This window comes from Lactuca virosa, chromosome 8, assembly GCF_052849685.1.
Source record: "Lactuca virosa cultivar CGN04683 chromosome 8, Lactuca_virosa_CGN04683_v6, whole genome shotgun sequence".
Classification (NCBI taxonomy): domain Eukaryota; kingdom Viridiplantae; phylum Streptophyta; class Magnoliopsida; order Asterales; family Asteraceae; genus Lactuca; species Lactuca virosa.
In genome coordinates, this window is record NC_136433.1 from 92,195,503 (window position 1) to 92,212,864 (window position 17,362).

The 17,362-nt window shown below is 33.5% G+C and overlaps 2 protein-coding genes across 2 annotated transcripts; one reads left to right on the top strand and one right to left on the bottom strand.

Moving 5' to 3' along the window:
* Positions 1-764: 764 nt before the first annotated feature.
* On the top strand, positions 765-4,009 carry WEE1 (WEE1-like kinase). Its single transcript, XM_079063506.1, has 10 exons — positions 765-1,234; positions 1,585-1,645; positions 1,735-1,804; positions 1,911-2,126; positions 2,407-2,474; positions 2,580-2,689; positions 2,809-2,849; positions 2,964-3,115; positions 3,199-3,552; positions 3,651-4,009. Exons 1-10 carry the CDS (start codon positions 933-935, stop codon positions 3,753-3,755), a joined length of 1,479 nt encoding a protein of 492 aa, XP_078919632.1. The 5' UTR covers positions 765-932; the 3' UTR covers positions 3,756-4,009.
* A 3,062-nt stretch (positions 4,010-7,071) lies between these two features.
* LD (Homeodomain-like superfamily protein) lies at positions 7,072-14,749 on the bottom strand. The gene is made up of 13 exons (XM_079063789.1): positions 14,369-14,749; positions 13,661-13,688; positions 13,302-13,432; positions 12,832-13,175; positions 12,658-12,751; positions 12,492-12,585; positions 12,266-12,395; positions 12,117-12,168; positions 11,981-12,021; positions 11,846-11,907; positions 11,236-11,706; positions 8,271-8,824; positions 7,072-7,857 (listed from the first exon to the last, which is right to left on the bottom strand). Exons 1-13 carry the CDS (start codon positions 14,546-14,548, stop codon positions 7,162-7,164), a joined length of 2,877 nt encoding a protein of 958 aa, XP_078919915.1. The 5' UTR covers positions 14,549-14,749; the 3' UTR covers positions 7,072-7,161.
* Between the last annotated feature and the right edge of the window lie 2,613 nt (positions 14,750-17,362).

Here is a 17,362-nt window from a genome sequence, read left to right on the forward strand (position 1 = left end):
GATTGCAATACGACATACATATTTACAATATAGCCCCCTAGACTATTGAGGGATATACACTTTATTTCATATCGTAGACACTACTTTATATCACATTTTCTACCGACAATAATAATCATACAAAGACAAATTACAAATAATTACAATGACAAATAATTATAATTCCTTACACAATGAAAGGACGTGTGTCTGCAATAATGTCTTTAATATGTCATTGCTTTCGTCATTCCTCCATCTTAACTTCAAGCTCCGTCAATGATTGTATGTGGTTTTAAAATGTTTTATTTTCTGAAAACCGAATTATAAAAACCGATTCAACTTAATTGTAATTTGGTTGGATCGGATCGAATTTGAATTTAGTTTAAATTATTTGGATCCATGTTTTGAAAACCAAAAACAATTTTGATTTATTTAATTGGATTAGAGTGAACCGATCCAAACGAACAATCGTAACATAGTATAAGCTTACACGAGACACTATCTCTTAAATGGTGGGCTCCATCTTTTTTTTTGGAAACGGCAAACGAATTAAGTGGAGCCTACTCGCAATATTTCAACCAGCATCCCGGGTTTGAGCTCTTTTACAGGGCAAACCCAGCCCCCATAGACATTTCCAGGGAAAAACTCCCCACATGTGGCACTATAGTTTAAGGGATTAAAAAGTATAGGGAACACACGGACGATCTCGATTGACTGAAAAGAGAAAGCACATCAAAAAGAGAAATCTGCATCACACGCGCCTCGAAAAAGCAATTCACCCGCGCAAAGTTTGAATTTATTTTCACTTTACATATCTCCCAAGTCACCAGCCCCAACAAACACAATATATTCGTGTTGGGTCTCTCATATAATCCATACAGAGAGACGGGGAGATAGTGAAATCGGTGGTAGCAGCAGCTGCGGTGACGGTGAGCACGGTCGGCGATCAACTGATGAAGAGTACGATTTTGAAGAGGAAGAGGAGCGGTAGTAGCAAAAAAGAAACACAGATGAGGATGAAAGGTTCATTGGCTACACACTTATCTGTTCAGCTAGGTCAAATCTCTTTCAAGCCGCCGCTTCCTCAGAACAATAACAATCCTTCGCGGTTTCAAAATCTGCTCGATAAGGAGGCTCACGGTAAATCGGAATCCACGCCGTCTACATCGTCGTTTCCGTCAGCCACGGTTCTAGATTTCGACGCCGATGTTAATGTGGACGAGAAAGATTTCATCCTCAGTCAGGATTTCTTCTGGTAAATTTCAGTTCCTAATTCGATTTTAGTTTTTTAGCTATTTTTGAATTATCTAGGGTTTGTAAATTGGCTACAGTTATCCTTCCTTCATTTTAAAAAAGTTACACTTATTCTCATTTCGATTAGCAAATGGATCGCTCATCACTTCAAACCTAACACAGATTATAATGGAAACGTTTGGTTAACCTTATTAAAGTTCACGAGGATAAATACCTGATTAATGTTGTTACATTCACTACAAGATATATGTTTTTCGTTTCATTTTCATTTGGAAACTATCAGATTTTACACTAAGATAAATATGTGATCTTTTGTTGATCTGAATATATTGATGATGTTTTTGGGCGCAGCACACCTGATTACATTACTCCAGAAGCCCCACCGCTGCCAGTCACTGTAGGATGCAATAAGGTAAATTTTAAATAGGACACATACAATCTATTTGTCCATTCAGAGTTTTTAGATATTGCAATTGATTTGCTTTTTCCATTCTTTATTAGCTGGAAGAGATGCCTTGCCCAAAATCGCCAGAGAAGTTAAAGTCTGTTAGAAGCAAAAGGCAGAGAGAAGGTTGGTTTGTTGGCTGACACGAACTTTTCTATGTGGCATTTGAATTCTCATCTCTATTTCTTTTTCTGTTTGCAAACTAAAATCTAACCATTTTGCACTGGAACAGCATTTCTGGAGCTGGAAGATGATCTAACAGAAGAAACTGAAACAGACAATCAACCAGTAACAGAACCTCATGTAAGCAAGCAGGGGTATGTTTCACAATCAGCTGTGGCATTACGTTGTCGGGTAATGCCTCCTCCTTGTATGAAGAATCCTTACTTACAGGATGCTTCAGATAATGATATTGATCCATTCGGTGACCGAAGATCAAAATGTGCAGGTACATAGCTATTAGCTTTGGTATTTATGCATGTATTGTGGATATTGTTCATATAGTTGTTTACTATTCATAACTCATAAGTGTTTCCTAAACTTAACTGTTTACTACATCATCTCTTTCTTTCCAGTTTACTTATAACAAAATTATCAATATTCTACTACTTACTAGATTCTTCAAGAATACACTCTTGGATGATATGTATGCTTTTATTGAACAAGTAAGGGGTTTATATGTCTAGTTCATCTCTCTTCTAACCTTAAACCATTCATTTAATCCACAGTTTTCCTCCCTGCTGCATTTGGTGGCGATGGTCTTTCACGCTATCGAACAGATTTTCATGAAATAGAGGTATAATGACTGTTGATATAAAACATGTAGCTCTATGGTCTTTTTTTTTTTAAAAAAAAAAGGCATGATGCCTATTGATTTTGGAACAAAAATTTATTTTTCCAGCAAATTGGTACTGGAAACTTCAGCTGTGTATTCAAAGTGTTGAAGAGACTTGATGGTTGCATGTATGCTGTGAAATGCAGCACTAGGAAATTATATCTTGACAATGAGAGGTATTCCTCTATTCCCATGTTAGGTTTCAATATGGATATATATGTATAGATATATGAATGTGTGTGTATAACCACACTTCTTTTGATTCTAAATGACTTATAAGTGACAAAATTTACAGGCAAAAAGCTTTAATGGAAGTTCAGGCTTTAGCTGCATTAGGTGAGTAACTTGAGCTTCCTCTTCATAGTTCCTTAGTTTTCTCTAGAACAAAATATAGAAAAACACTTGTACAGATTTATCAACTGAAACAGAAATTGTGTAATAAACTTGCAGGATATCATGATAACATTGTTGGATACAATACTTCCTGGTTTGAAAATGAGAAACTCTACATCCAAATGGAACTCTGTGATCACAGCCTTTCCATGATCAACCAGTCCACTAGACTATGTCCAAAGGGTGAAGTGTTGGAAGCAATGCACCAGGTTTTGTTATCTTCTATGATGTTTTATATCATATTGATCATTATATTAGTAAATGATGATTAGAATTGTGGGTTTGGTTACAGATTGCTAAGGCATTGCAATATATACATGAGAAAGGGATAGTGCATTTAGATGTGAAGCCAGAAAATATATATGTGAAGAATGGTGTTTACAAGCTTGGTGATTTTGGTTGCTCAAGTCTTTTAGATGGAAGCTTACCCATTGATGAAGGGGATGCAAGATACATGCCACAAGAAATCTTGAATGATAATTATGATCATTTAGACAAAGTTGATATCTTCTCACTTGGAGCCACTATTTATGAACTCATAAGGGGTTCAACATTGCCAGATTCTGGTCCATATTTTCAAAATCTTAGGGAAGGGAAACTCCCTCTTCTTCCTGGACATTCTATGCAATTTCAGAACATACTCAAGGTATTATTACTCATTCATTGTAATTATTATTGTTATGGTATTTCTGATTGATGATTCAATTTTTTTTTTTTTTTTTTTTTTTTTTAAATCTGGTTCAGGCGATGTTGGACCCGGATCCTGTTAAGAGGCCATCTGCTAAAGAGCTAGTAGCCAACCCAATTTTCAACAGGCCCAGGCCCAACAGAACATTGAAAACCAAGTAAAACCTATTTTCAATCTGATCAAATATTTAATATTGATATTGAAAATATGAAATGTTATTCTGTTTTCAATCCATCTAATCAGAAGGTAGAGCACGAAGAACAAAAAACTGTAAAGCTAGTTTTCTAAAGTAGTTCCTTCTCATCTCAACTACTTTGCACCAAATTTTGCATTTCAATGGTGCTTTTGCTTCCCATCTTTTTGTAAAAAGAAATCTTGTGCTATCATTGTTGTTATGTATATCAATGTTTTGTTACTTTTCCACATAACTTCGTTTAATCTCTGCCTTTTGCATTTTTTATTTATTTTTACTGATGCAATTTTTTATCTTTATTAAAACTAACAGATGCATGCTTGATTTTTAAAGTCGGTAGAATAATCAACAGAAAACTGAAAAAAAAATTAAGAAGGTTTACATAGCTTATCAACTCTTTAATAAAAGTTTAATGTATTCTTGGAGTTAATTGTAAGTTGGCGCCTATTCCTTTTTTAAGATTTGTTGTTTTTTAAAATTAAGAAAGTTTACATAGCTTATCAACTCTTCCAATCTTATTGATTCAGTTAGTTATTTTTTTATACCTCTGTTTAATAGTAATGATCTTTTGTTATGTAACCAATTAAGCATAGTGATTTTAGTTGGAACTTTGCTTGCTCTCAACGTTGAAAAGGTCTGAAAGAGAAGCACTTTGTACCACTATATCTTAAGTTCAAGGTGGATTCGTTCAAAGAAATCACATTTTGGACTTCTTTGATGCATTGAAGTTGACCACTCTAAAATCCTACATAGTCTATATTTTTGTTGTATTTGGTGTTATATACTTATATTCAATGGGTTATAATCTTTCAAACAAATGGTATAAAATATAAATAATCAAAGTTTGACCGGTCCAAAAGGCACAATAAAACGGAAACATATTCATTTTTTACGAGTTGTATCGTATCAAACCTAAAAAAGTATTTATTTTAACAAATTGTAACATAGCAAACCCAACAATATATTCGTTTTAACGAGTCGACCTTGAACTTAAGATATAGTGGTAAGTCTTATCTAGTCCTCTCCACAGTCCACAATATTCTTTGAAACCGGTCCGATTCAAATGCTCATCCATCGAATGTGTAAGTGGTGATTTAGTAGAAAAATAGGCTATTTAACATAATTTACATTTTGATAACAAATTTTCAGAAAATTTGTTTTTATGAACACTTCAAATGGTTTTTTTTATTTAGTTCTAATATTAACTGTTTATTAAACCATTACATTTAACAAACCCCTTCAATGAAAAATACAAACCGACTTGATTTACTGTTTAATAATATAATTTATCTTATCAACAACCAAACGTTTCATAATATTTACTAATAAAAAATCTATTTTGTTTGCTTAAAAAGTGACAAAATCTAAATTACCCGAATATAAAAGGGTTTTATGTTATATTGATGCTTTTAAATAGAATATTTGATTTTCAATGGAACTTAAATGTATTTAAAAATATATAAAATAAATTATAACATTTTGGATGGAGAAATTAGACAACAAATTAACAAAGCATACAAATCATTTTAAATTATATTGCAGCAAAAACACAAACAATAAGATACTTTATGTTTCTGTTTTTGCCACACACATACAGTGACAATCACATGCAAAAACATGGTCACAAGACAAACTCATACACAATTATGACATTGTAATATGAAAACCCCATTACCTATAGCAACACATAATTTAAGTAGAATTATGAAAAATTATAAATAAAAAAATATATTGGTTTGTGCAAAATGAGTATTTAAAAGAAAGAATTATCAGTCTTTTTGGTTAAGTAACTTTTTAGAATTTTTTAAGGTTGCAAAGTAATCATTTTTATGTTTTAAAATGGTAACGAACTCATGTCTTCTTATGGTTAACTCCTATATCAGGTTGAATAGATCGTATTTTTTCAAATTATATATTTTTTGCCTAGATTTTAAATTTGATCCGAATTTAATATTTTGTTAAAGAAAATTTGTCCAAAATTTAGTTTACAATATTTCATAACTTTTTTTTCCAACTTTTGCATTGCCTCGTATGGATTAGCAAATCTATTTTTTCGTTGATCGTAGACACTTGAATTTGATGCAATCTGAGAAAAAAAATTCCTTTGATTTTGTATCATATTTATTATTTCATTAAATCCAAATGTCGTACAATCATAGAGAAAAATTAGTTTGTTAATGTATGAAGCAATGTAAAGGTTCAAAAAATATTATTATTGATTTTTTTTTTTTTAAAGTTAAGAAAAAAACATATTAGTTTGTATAAAAAAATATTAACAAACTTGTTGCAAAATAAACACGTAGAAAACTAAATTTTGTACGAATCCGTAACAAAATTTTAATTTATGACAAAATTTGCATAAAAATAAAAATCTAAGCAAAAATTGTGAAATTTAGAAGTGGGGACCTATTGTGCCCGAGATAGCAAATAACGATATAAAAAATAAATAAATTTGTTATCCTTTTAAAACATAAAATCGGTTACTTGATATTTTTAACAAATTTTAAAAAATAATGACAACTTTAAAAGAAAGTAGTTTTTATATGTTTTCATAGCTTACATACATGAAAATGAATACTTATAAAAATAGATGACAAATTAAAAAAAAAAAGGTTTTATAAAGGAAATTTTTTAATAAGAATATACATAAAAACAAATATGTAAAATTAATAATTTTGTAAAAGAAGTTTTTTCAAAACAAGTCTAGTTTTAGAAGTTTTTTCAAAACAAACCTAGTTTTAAAAACATATAAAAATAAAGTTAGAAAATTTTCTTATAAAAAAAGTTTAGACCAATCTCAAAAAACAAATAAAAAAACATGCCAAAAATGAAATATCTAAAAGTTGGATGGCCGTCCGAATTCTAAAAGACTTATTAGGTTTTGCTACCCTTAAGTTTCAAGACACATAGTGAAATTATAGAGGAGTTTAAGTTTAGATTAGATTTAAAAAAATAAATAATAAAAAAAATAAAAACCATTTTTTCTATATAATCAGAAAAGGTCTTTATATCCGATTGAGGTGTTTGGTTTTGATATTATTCGAAATTTTGTTTTGTGGTGAAAATGGTTACATGTAAACTGTAAAGCGCTCGTAGCTGGTTACAGCAATTGTTTTAAAAACAAAATAAAAATAAAAAATCTGAATGGCTAAACCAAAAATATTAATTTTGGTTTTGTTTTGAAGGTTTTAGTGGTAGTTTATCCACAACACTCTCGAGTCTAACTTGTATTTCATGTGTTTTGGGCGTGACGTGATAGAATTAAGAAAAAAGAAGCTACAAGATTTTAGTTGTCAATTTTGTTTGTTTGTTTTCTTTTCTTTTTAGAATCAAAACTGAAAACGTCCATCAACCTAACAATAATCGGAGATGATCTATCTCCTCCTATCCCGCCACCTTGAAGCTTCATTCCGGCCACCCCCACCACCACCACCACCACCACGGTCTCTAAACCTAGAATGCTCATTTTGCATTCTCAACATTTCCGGCCTATTATTATTGTAATTATAACCATAGCTCCTCCGGCTATGAGCCTCCCTCTCCCTCTCATCATATTCACGAGACCTAACCGGGCTATCCTCGGGGCTCCATGAATCAAACCCACGAGGATGATATCCTCCGCTGTTGCTGTTGCTCCCCCACGAAGGACCCGGACCCGGACCCGCCTCTCTTGTACCATATGCATTGTAGTTTGTACTACTATGTGGACTCTCCTGCCCCGCCCATGCATACGACCCACCCACAGCGGGTAAAGAGTAATCATTAGAAGACGTGTTCACTCCTTGACCATGAACATGAATGTTTCTCTGGTGAGAAGAAGTTGCCTGTTGGGTCAAATTACTTGTTGCCGGAATGTTTCTCTGGTCAGGGACCAAATCGGTGAATCTTTGATGATGCGTAATTGGAGTATTTGCATTTGCATTTGCATTTAATTGTTGGTGAGTCAGCAAACTGGTTTCTTGAAAATGGACACCTGGAATGGGGTAAGCGTCACCATTAACCGTCACACTTTGTCGGGAACTAAACTGATTTTTACCACTTTCCGCCCCCGCCCGCCATCCAATTCCATTCTGATAAAACCAAAACAAAACCAACCAATCAGCAAAGCATAAACTAAACTGTTTTAATTTATATTATATTTTTGTTTTAATGAAATCCCGGTTTATTACTGTCTAGTATTTACTATCCCATCAACCAAAATGGAGGAACCTTACGCATCGATCTTTCTTTGTTACCAAATCAATTATTGTGCAATTAATTTCAACCCAATATTTTTTAAACAATTTCACAGGCATTATTAAGCATTCTTTCTCGATTGTAAGGTCTTCCGAAAGGTTTTAAAAAAAAAAAGAGAGAGAGAGAGAGAGAGAGAGAGAGAGAGAGAGAGAGAGAGAGGAGAAAATGGGTCGATAATTATATAAACCATTATGGATTTGTACAAAACATGATAATGTTTTTTATTATATAGTTGACATTGACGCACCGTTACAGGATTGGTTGATGGAGTTGGAGATGGTAAAGATACTTCAACCACCCTCTTCTCCTCTGTTTTGGTTTTGTGTGGTTCAACTAATAAGCCGCTAACAAGGTTATCAATGGAGCCACCAGAAGCCGCATTGGCCTTCATTGCATCAAGAAGCTTCACCATTTGTGCATTGCTCAAGCTCCCACCTTGACCAGCCGTCAATGCAAACACAATCTGTGGGTTCTTAAGCAACACTGCCAACAGTTCAAGATCCGGACCGATGCTGCTCAGCTTGTTATTTTCAGATATTGTAACTTCTGTTTGTGTAGATTCCTGGGTTACCATATTCATATTCTCATCGTCTTCATCCGGAAGCTCTTCAATTGGGATTTCGGGTGTTAGGGAATCATCGTAGTCCATTTCTCGGTCCCATGGTTCTTTGGGATTTGCTGGGATTTCAAGATTTGTGTTGTAAAAAACTTCTTTTTCACGTTTCATTCGTTTGTTTTGGACCTCAACTTCTTTGCTGTTCTCTCCATAACACACACTCCACTCCTTATTCATCTTCATTTCTGCATACGTACACAATAAATAGTGAGCAACTTTCCCAAAACTCTTCCTAGGTTTCAAGGCTTGATGAATGAAAAATATTATAGTTTTTAATTTGTGTGTTTTATCCATTTTAATTTTTTCCATAGATCAGAAAAAAACAAAGGACAAACGAATTCACAAACTTTGGTTTTTGAGTCTTTTCTTTTCTTGAATCGTATAAACCAATGGATTGTTTCTACATGAAAATGAAAGCATGCCACGCCACACAAGACAGCTCAAACATTTTTAGGCTAACCAACAGTGATTACAGGCAGCTCAGTTAAAGAATGAAAGAAATAACAAATTCATGAATACACTATCAGACTCGAGACAGACCATTTGTCCATCCCAACAGCCTGTCTACTAGGGTAGTCAGTTGTGCATGGATATTGATTACCCAAGAAGTTGACACTGACAAATATGCCCCTGATATTATTGTGTTGGGACACAAACAATTAGTGACTTCCAATCCACGTGAATTAAGCCAATTTTTTACTTAATCGTGCTTGCAGGAACAACTGTACCACTTACATGCCATGTAAATGTATACACTGCATCTATATTTGATGATCATAGGATTCTAAACGTGAGAGGTCCATGTTGCAATTTGCAAGTAAAAATGGAATGATCTTAGGATTCTAAACTCCAGATGACGCCTGCTGTCTTTCCTAGGTCTTTTTTTTCTTGCAAATTGAAATCACTTTTGAAAAAATTATACAACTGCAAGGGTCTTGTTTTCAATTAGTATCATTGACAAATAACGTTTTTGGCAAATTAACTCAAGACGGGTTTGCCATTATCTTCCTCACTCATTTTATGGGCATTGCGCACACACACACATGTGAATTTCACATTTTGCTCATTGTCTGAGATAAAATTCTGTAAGTAATAAATATACTGTTCCTTAGTGAAAACTGTGAATATAATGTCTAATTATACTAGCTGAGATCAATTGAGAATCTTAATAGAGTATTTTGATAAAAAACTAACAAAACCAAACCGTATATTCAACAGTCGACATCAGAAAACACCACCCCATCTCTCTACGGAGCATCTCACATAAGAACCTAGTACATACTTGGAGAACAAATATTTGTTATGTACACGTTGATTATTACAAATCGCATGTCTTATCAATTGGTTGCTTGTACAAATCTTGTACTGTGCTGGCATGTCTAATATTATGTTTTTTCTGTTAAAATAATAAATAAAAAAAGAGCTAAAACAGCATATGAAATACCAGCGACACAACTAAAAAAACCCTACCCTGATTGTTTGAATACACTCAACAGCATGAATGAAAACTAAACTAACCGACTAGCACTGGACAGTTTTTGATCATGCTAAACCTGGATATATCCTCATTTTTTAAAGTTTCATAGGGCAAATCCTGTGGCAGTTTCATTTTTTAATGTTTCATAAAGTGCTAGTCTCGTTTGTACCCTCCATGGAACTGAAAGATGGAGATACCAGTTTGTTAACTTCGATTATAGGTTATATGCTACAGTAACAGAAACGCACTTGCAACTACTTTATCCATGAATAATTAGTTTAAAATTTGTTCATTTTAGCTAACGAAACAATTTGGCTTTAGTTTGGTGGTGATTTTTATCTCCAACGGGTTACAGTCACACGTACAAAGTTTGAAAACATTGCAAAAAGTCAAACAGGTTTAATTTGTCAAAATTACCCAAACAATATCCAACTCCTGCAATCTCTTAAAACTAATTTATTAATTTACAAAAAAAAAAAAATTAAAAAAGTCCATTGTTTTATTATTTTTTATTGGTATGGTCTTGCTTTTTTTGTCCCGTAATGATATTGCTTGATCAGGCTTTCAGTCCCTGGGTTAGTTAGACCATTTTGCCCCCAATCCCATTGCTGCACAGCCCGCTTTCAACTCCTTCCACCTTGGGCCTCAACCTCAACTGTCCTTCCCCTTGTCAATAAACTACTAATCTTACTTCATATTAATTAGGTAGTATTGTAAAGAACTGAACTATCCTTGCTAGTTTGGATTTAGATTTATGTTTTAGTTTTAAATTTTGTGGGTCTTGGTCGAATTTGAAGGTAAAATGGTCATATTTATGGATTTCACAAAGTGCAAGGATTAAAAGCATGACCAACCATCATTATAGATTTAGAGGAACAGAAAAAAGCATTCAATGAAACTATTGTACCATATCCACAATAAAACGGTAACCAGAAAATGACTTTTGTAATTTAGGCTTGCTTTATTCATTATAATTAGTCCATTTTTTGGGTTCTATTTTATAGTGTCTTTCAACCATGAACAGAAACAAGCACAACGAATTTGCAATTGAACCTGCACACAGCCAGCTACCAAGAAAAAATATAAATAAAAATAAAAATCTGAAAGTGAGTTTTATACCTGGTGGATTCACCCATGATATGGGTAATCTCTTGCACTTCTTCCACACAGGTTCCTCCACCTCCTGCACTTCATTCTTTACTAGCTCCTTCTTTTCCTCATCAACTTTAGGCTGAATCTGAACATGAGGGGTCTTAGGCTTAGCTGCTAAAGGAGCCAAAATGCTAGAAGAGGAAGTAGCATGTTCCTCAACTTTAGAATGCACATGAGCTTTAGATGATGATGATGATGATGAGGCGGCAGACATCAACACCCGAGGAACTTCAGTTTTCACGTGAGGGTGAGGGCCCACGTAACTTTCCCCGTACTTACTACGCATGAACTGAGCCCGCATTTTGGCTTTCTGTATATCATCAGCCGAAAGTGGACGTCCCTGTGCTGTAGGAAACAACCTTGTAACCTGTGGGCCCCGCCCACCTGCTCTTTGGCCGGGCTGCTCCACCAGCTGTACTTTCCTGCGTTCTCTGCCATCTAAAACATAGTTAAGGCAGTAACTTAGTTACACACATAAAATTAAATTAGTAAGGGTCAAATTGGTCATTTTTTGCTAATGTTGTTGGTCTCCACAGAAAAATGCATAAAACCACAAGGATACGAGATGAAGATACACCTTTAAGAAGCTTCATATTTGAGTCATCGGATGGTGATGTGAGCAATTTGATCGACTGTGACCTGTATGACATGGGATAATCAAGATTTATCGTTGAAAAGCCCTCGAGTCTGAATCTATACAAATGCTTCATACCTGGAGTTTTCAGAGTTCTCTAGCAATGAATATATCGCTGCCTATTTAAGAAAATATGTTTTAAGAGGTTAACAACTGTACAATGTAATTAAGCTTTTTTTTAGCAAGAATAAGCAGTTTCAAGACTTGAACTCACAGGGTTCTCAATTCTTGAGTGGAAAGATTCATTTTCCATAATTTCACCAATGCTATACAGTATCAAAAAACAACAATCAATATAAAACCCATGGAAAATAATTAAGCACCTAAAAAAACATGGAGAGAGAGAGAGAGAGATGTACTTGCCTTTGCTTCAGCAATATCTCATTTTGTGCATCAACTGCGGAAATGTTGGCATTGGGCTTTCTCATGGCTTGACTCCTTGCAAAGATTTTGCTCCATCTAGACAACAGACCTTTTGCCCTGTTTGAGACATCTGGTCTTCAAATCAGATAATGAGATTCAAATAACAAAAGAGCAAACACACAATGTCTCACTTTGTTGACAAACACAATAATTAAAGAAAACACACCTGATACCCGGTAAAACCGAAGTTTATTGACACTTTGCAATATGGCTGACATGTGTGCTGGGAGGGCTTTATGTAATGGCAAGTGACAAAGAACCTAAACATGGCTCCATCAGTAGATGAAATAAATGTTACATTGTAAACAAGATCTTGGACAATATATATGTACCCTAAGAATGACATGAAGAACACTGGTTTGTTCTTCGATTGCTGCTTGACTCAGCCACGAAGCTAAAATCATCACACCTCCATTTGTTAGAAACCTGTAATTTCATGAAAGAATGATAAGACCATGAAGTTTCTACTCAGCAGATAATGAAGTGGATGATAAATATAAGAATACCATAAGAGCACTGAAGGACTTTGTATCTGCAAGATCCATTCCATCAATTTGACTTGTCCAGAAAAGGTTTCTTCTTTCCGCATCAGACTAAAAATATTGGCTATAAAATACTCATCCGAGTCATCTGTATCAGGCAACACTTCATCTTGGGTGGAACATGAAGGTGCTTCAACACTGGATGGACCCACAGAGTTCAATGGAACAGGATGACTAAGTGTGTCCACATTAGAGCTCAATGGTCCATCTTGATCTTGCACACATTCAGAAGATTGGGTTGCCTTCTCTCTTGATAAGCGGATAAATCTCCGAACTCTTGAGCGTTGACTAGTAAAGAAGTCCCTCACCTTAGAATTATCAATAAGTCGAATTAATTATTATGGGTTTGGCTGATACAAACTACTTTAAATAGGAACTTATATGCTCGGATGGGTAAACAACAAATAAAGATAACTGGGAAACTAAACAGAAACCTGTGTTGCTGTTAAACCAAAAAGAGCACTAATTGCTCGGATTTCCTTCTTGCTGATTTCATCTTTGACAGAAAAAATCGATTGCATGTATTTTATTGCTTTTGGGTTCAGTAGATCCCTGGGTCTTTTCCCTGAAAATAGAACAAAAAGAAAGGCACACTAAATGTCATTGCACACTCCTGCAGACCTCTTACTACTATTAGTCTGCTATAAGCCTATACATGAACCTTTTATAATAGTTAATAACTTTAAAACATTGTAGAAAGACCAGGTAGGTTTAAGTTTTAGAAGACAACAATTTACAAAAAAAAAAATGTTGGATCACAATCAATAGCATCTAGGAAGGTTATGCAGCTTACCAATTTTAATTGAAAGAGCACCAGCTGCCTGCAATTATAACGCAAGGCACATGATCAGTACACATACAATATATACTGTCAAAAGATAACTCAGTGCTTGGGATATGTATACAACAAAAGTAAATGTAAGTTTACAACTGGTTGCTAGTATTTCTTTGCTAACTAAAAAATTGCATTGCAGTTGCAATCTGTATAGAACTCTACACTGCAGACTCTACCCTTATGAACATAACAGATCTACTTGAAAAGTTGAAAGCAAAAGTCCATTGCACAGCACTCCTCCGTGTATAATCAAGAGGCTAACCATGCAAGAAAACAAATACATCTATTTGGTGAATTTGGTTCACCTGCAACCTTGATCTCAAATTGAACTAAGTGTCAAACATTACCACCGCCCTGTCCACTGTGCTACAGAAACATCATCTCAAGTTCATTCCTAAATTCAATCACCGGTTTTCTCTCCCCTTTAAAGTCTAACACTAACAGTACTCATCAGTTGACATCTGAAAATATAAATAAGCAACTCCGAAAATAGAAACACTTGTAATTCATATCTCGATAAAGTATTCATTTAACAAGTGGCGCCTAATTTACTGCTTTTGAGCCATGTGTGGTGTATGTACAGATGCAACCCCTAATTAAAACAAATTGCAGACCTATCACATAAAGTATTGTTAAAGACGAACAAAAAATCGAGTTCCCACGCACCATTTCTTGAGAGAGAGGGTTGACGCCGGTAAGTTTGCATTGCCTTGAAACGATGTTTTGCAGCTCACAGATCTGTTTGCTCAATAGTTCTTTCTGCGATTCCAACAGCCCCTCATACGACGTTGTCGTGTTCGACGGTACTACCAGAGCGAGCTGATGATTCGCTTTCGATATCGCCATCTCTTATTAATTCACCGAGCTAGATCAACATGATTACGAGCATAATTTGGATTATGGTGCGAGATTGATGTTGATCATGAGAAGTATCGTGGATTTTAGTTTGTTAGGGTTAGGGTTTGGAAGAGAGCGGTTTGTTTTGGGAACGTGCATACTTCGCGATAGAAAGACGAGGGCCCGGATACGGAAAGTGTGGGTATACCCACCATCCGGGGGTCACTACATAGGAATGCCATCTGCATAAAAAAAAAAATAATAATAATAATAATAATAATAAAAATCATCAATCAATCTACTCTAATATAATATATATAATCTCCTCTAACAAATGAAAACATTTACTACCACCACATGTCATCTTCTTAAGCATTTGGCCGCATGTCATTTTCTTATAATTTAGCTTTTCTTTTCACATGGCCTAGAAAAATTACACATCATATTAAGGAAATCATGTCAAAATATTGATTCCTAATTTATGAGGATTAATTTTTGGGAATGATTGAGTTAATTTCATATGATTTTAAATTAAATTTTTACAAACTATGATGATTTGTAGGCAAATAATATGGAATGAAACTTTCAAATTAATTTACAAATCATCCATGCAAAAAGATTTTAAACTTAAATGGAAGCTAATTTGAAATCCATATCCTTAAAATATCCGTATTTTTGAATGATTTCCAATCAGTTTGCATGAATCAAGGAGATGATGAAGACTTACTTCAATTTTCAAATTCCCTATTCACGTTCACTTATGGGTCAAAATTGTGATCGTATTTTCCTCTCGAGGTCGAGGGTTCTGATAGTAGACACTTCAAATTTCCAAATCGTCATGTATCGTAAATCCTTTCCAAATTTTAATTTCAATTTATTGTGTGTATAAGAATTCCTATTTATTTCATTCTTTCATCTCAGTAGGTCGATTATTTTGGTTGAGTTTGAGAGAGTTTCATCTACAAAAACATCATCAACTCTAGCAACAACTACACAAGGTTAGTAATTTCACTTTTTTTTTAATGTTTACAGCATCATTTTTTAAGTTTTGACTTGAACATGCGGTGCAATTTCATGCTTTTCATTATGCCCACTAAATGTTCAATGTAATGCCAACGTGTATTTAATAATGGGGCAATCTGAATTCTTGTATTGAGGAGTCTCATTTACAAGAAAGTTTGAGTTTTTTTAGTTAAAATTACATTTTCGACCTTTTTGTACAAATTACCAGTCTTGCCCATTCTAAATTCATTTACTCATATCTATGAACTCACATGAGGTTATTACACTTGAAGGAGGGAAGTTTCATTTCTTTGAGATTTTTACAAGAAAATTTGATTTCAAATATGTAATAAGAATTCTTGTATTGACCTCACTCATTTCATAGAAAGTTTAATTTTTTGAGTTTTTTTAGTCAAAATGACATTTTTTACCTTTTTCACCAAAAGGTGTAAGAATTTCGGTATTGGGCAATTGAATTCATGTATTCATATATGTGAACTGAACTGACACAAGTTTATTACACTTAAATGAAGTAAAGTTTTATTTTGTTTGAGTTCTTTTTTCAAGAGAGTATGATTTCAAATCTGTTGGTCTGAATTTATAAAAGATCTCATTTGTTAGGAATTTTTAACGGTAGATAACTCATCTTCCCAATATTATGTTCATGTTTATGATTTTTATATTACTTCTAGCGTGCTCAATATAATCTTTAATGATAGACTTCAACCTAACTGTTAAAACGTTGGTAATTATATTGTAAACATTGTTTATAACCTGATTTTGAATCATTTAAGACATGTTGTTGATTGATCACTTTAGTAAGCTTTTCTCACACCAAAATTATTATTATTTTCTTTAAAGTTAACTAAATAATCTGGAATGTCTGAAAAGTTTACAACCCGAAAACATTCATTATATATACTATGATGCATTTTTAAGCGGTGTTTGTTTTGTGGATTCCGGTGGAATTGGAATATGAGATTCTTTTCCATGGCATCCAAATGGACAAAATTAATTTCCATCGGGATCCTTTAGGTTGTATGTTTGATGGATTTCATTCATAAAGTTGGATGGAAGGAATTCATTTTTATTCTCTTTTTTTTTAAAAAAAATACCAAAATACCCTTACCTTTTTGTAGTTGGCTATGTTTGGAATGGAACTGAGATGGTGATCAAGATTTTGAGTTTTGAAATGAAGATGAAGAAAGGGTATATGTGAACATTTGAGTTGCAAAACATAAACAACAAATTTATGTCCATGGGAGCTTTGAATGATTTTGATGACTTGGAATATTGATTATGTATATAAATGGGTTGTTGGCTTTTAATTTGTTTTGAGTCGTGAGTTGAAAGTCTTTCAACGATAATCGCTTGAAGAATATTGAAATATGAAAAATGTTCCAAAATATGTAGATATGAAATTTTTGTTGGAATATATAAAATCTTTTTTGACACATATTGAAATTAAGAAGGGTTGTTGTTTTCCTGTTTGAATATTGAACATAATTATTTAAAATATTTCAATAATTTTTTTAATATAGATTGAATTAATTTACTAATTGTTATTCATTTGTATTTATTTGAAAATTTTGCTTTAAAAAATGATTAATGTTTTTACTTTCATATTTAATTTTTTAAAATCAACCCGTGTAATACACGGGTTTCACACCTAGTTACCAATATAGGTTACAAAAAATCTGCCACATGCAATTTTGTGGTTATTTTAAATTATTTTTTATTAAATTATTTTTTATTCTACACGTCATTTTATTACATTGTAATAATATTATATTCAACAATAAATGCATATCAATTTCATTA